The following is a 1,967-nucleotide window of genomic DNA, read 5'->3' as shown; positions in this document are numbered from 1 at the left end:
TTGTATAAAACCACATTGGACTAACACAGCAAAAACATATAAAAAACAACTTAAAACAAATTCAAATCAGATACATGAAAGTTCAACATACTAAGCAGATAAGCACAGGTGTGACACCTGCTAACCGCTCTAATACACAAAAGTCGTATGTTTTACAAAGTATAAATAATTTATGTACAAACCTTTTCCAAAGCTTCAAAATGTTCACGAAGAAATTTCATTGGTTTTTCTGGCTTGTGGATACATAACTGCAATTAAAAAATATAAATTTATTCAAAACATTTGTGTATGCAACACAAAAATATTTTTGGAACTTTTTGCCAATGGTGTAAGTCACCACGCAGTAATACATTAAACAGACATACCTAAGAGCTAAGATGCAGATGTATTCCCAAATTAAAATTAAATAGTATAGTTTATAAGAATCAATATTAATGCATGAATCAATACACAAAGGTGCAGTTTCATGGGAAAATAATTAAAATTTGTAAGTAGAAAGTTACCCAGTGTAACTTACACGACCCTATTATAGACAAAATATGTGTGACAGTTTTGATTTTTTTAACAAAATCTGGGGTAAAATTTCTAAAATACAGTAACACCTTCCCCCTTTCTCAAACATAGGCCTCATCGGTTAATTGGCGAACACTATGTTTTAACTCAGCTTGTTTCTATAGACACCAAAACAGTATACTGAAAACTTATCTAAGCTTAAAACTGTGCAAAAATGTATAAAGTCATGCTTGTTTTAAAAATTACGGTGACATTTAATCCAAATTTAAATAAAAAGTCTTTCTTTTGCTGGAAAGTGAATTATGACTTGTTAACATTTTAATAATTATTGAAAACCATGTATAATCATCGATTATTTCAGTTATAAGCTGACATATCACGCAAGTGTTCTGACATAGACAGCTGCAGGTTGTAATCAAATATATACTTGGTCCAGAATAAGTCAAAATAATTGATCATGTACAGCATTGCGACCCTTATCTAAAATTCATCGTCTAATCGCAAATTTTTGTTACTTTTTTGCTGTCAGAAGATTGTTTTACTTTTCTTAACATTGAAATATATTAAAAAGGTTTAAACATATTAAAAAGGTTTAAGAACGAAAAGACCAGGTATAACTTTGTAAGTTTAGTAATTTTTACTCGTGGAACACAAACATATAGTTACTACGGCTTATGTTGTAGTTGTAGCGGTTGTTCCAGACATAACTTTCAAAATATGAGGGTATGCCAAACCATTATTAGCATTATCCAGAGGGCTCTGAAATGTTTTAAAGATTTAAAAAATGGTTTCAACCCCACTTTCTATTGTAGACCCCACCCCCTGTTTTACTGTTAAATTCACCACTTTATGTTACCCACAATTACAACATTAATTTATGCTTTGTAAAAAGTCACTTTTTTGCTTGAGCTCAACTTAGACAGCCACAACCTTTGTTATGACATAGTAGGTAGGCTATTTATACGCAGGATTGTAAAAATACCCCTTTTTCACTGATAATGTCACCGTCCGGATCGTCGAAAAACGTCCGGATTTTTTAGTAGAAATAAATTCTATTTATATTAAAATCAACTTTCTTACGTTCGGCCGACAATATACTCTTTGGTTTCTTTGTTCCGTAATTATTGACGACATAAACGTGCGCTCTATTTTAACCGCATCGGTTACATTGCGAGAACGCGGCGAATAGCTAAAATGACGAAACGGTTTGTGCAAACATAAAACAAAATGCATTTTCCTAACACCTACTATACTAATTTTGTCACAAATCATGTCGGATGGAACCTTTATGTGGTGAAATTAAAATGATATTACATTTATTAAAACGACGTATCTAAATCGGTAGAAACAAATGAAAAGTTTTACGCACGTTCATCGTGGATTAAAAATGTAACGATGATTACGTCATAATACCTTTGATAAACTATTAAAATTTAGAAAACAATTGTGGGTTA

At 31.4% G+C, this 1,967-nt stretch overlaps 1 protein-coding gene across 1 annotated transcript in view; it reads right to left on the bottom strand.

The window, feature by feature from the left end:
* Window positions 1–1,967, bottom strand: part of LOC100179599 (cAMP-dependent protein kinase type I-beta regulatory subunit) — a 14,516-nt gene that overhangs the window by 11,012 nt on the left and 1,537 nt on the right. The window contains exon 2 of the mRNA XM_002122672.5: window positions 183–248. Coding sequence (XP_002122708.1) covers window positions 183–248 — 66 coding nt within the window. The remainder of the gene's footprint in view (window positions 1–182; window positions 249–1,967) is intronic.

Source organism: Ciona intestinalis, unplaced genomic scaffold, assembly GCF_000224145.3.
Source record: "Ciona intestinalis unplaced genomic scaffold, KH HT000069.2, whole genome shotgun sequence".
In the NCBI taxonomy this organism is placed as follows: Eukaryota; Metazoa; Chordata; class Ascidiacea; order Phlebobranchia; family Cionidae; genus Ciona; species Ciona intestinalis.
This window is presented reverse-complemented; position numbering and strand designations above follow the sequence as displayed.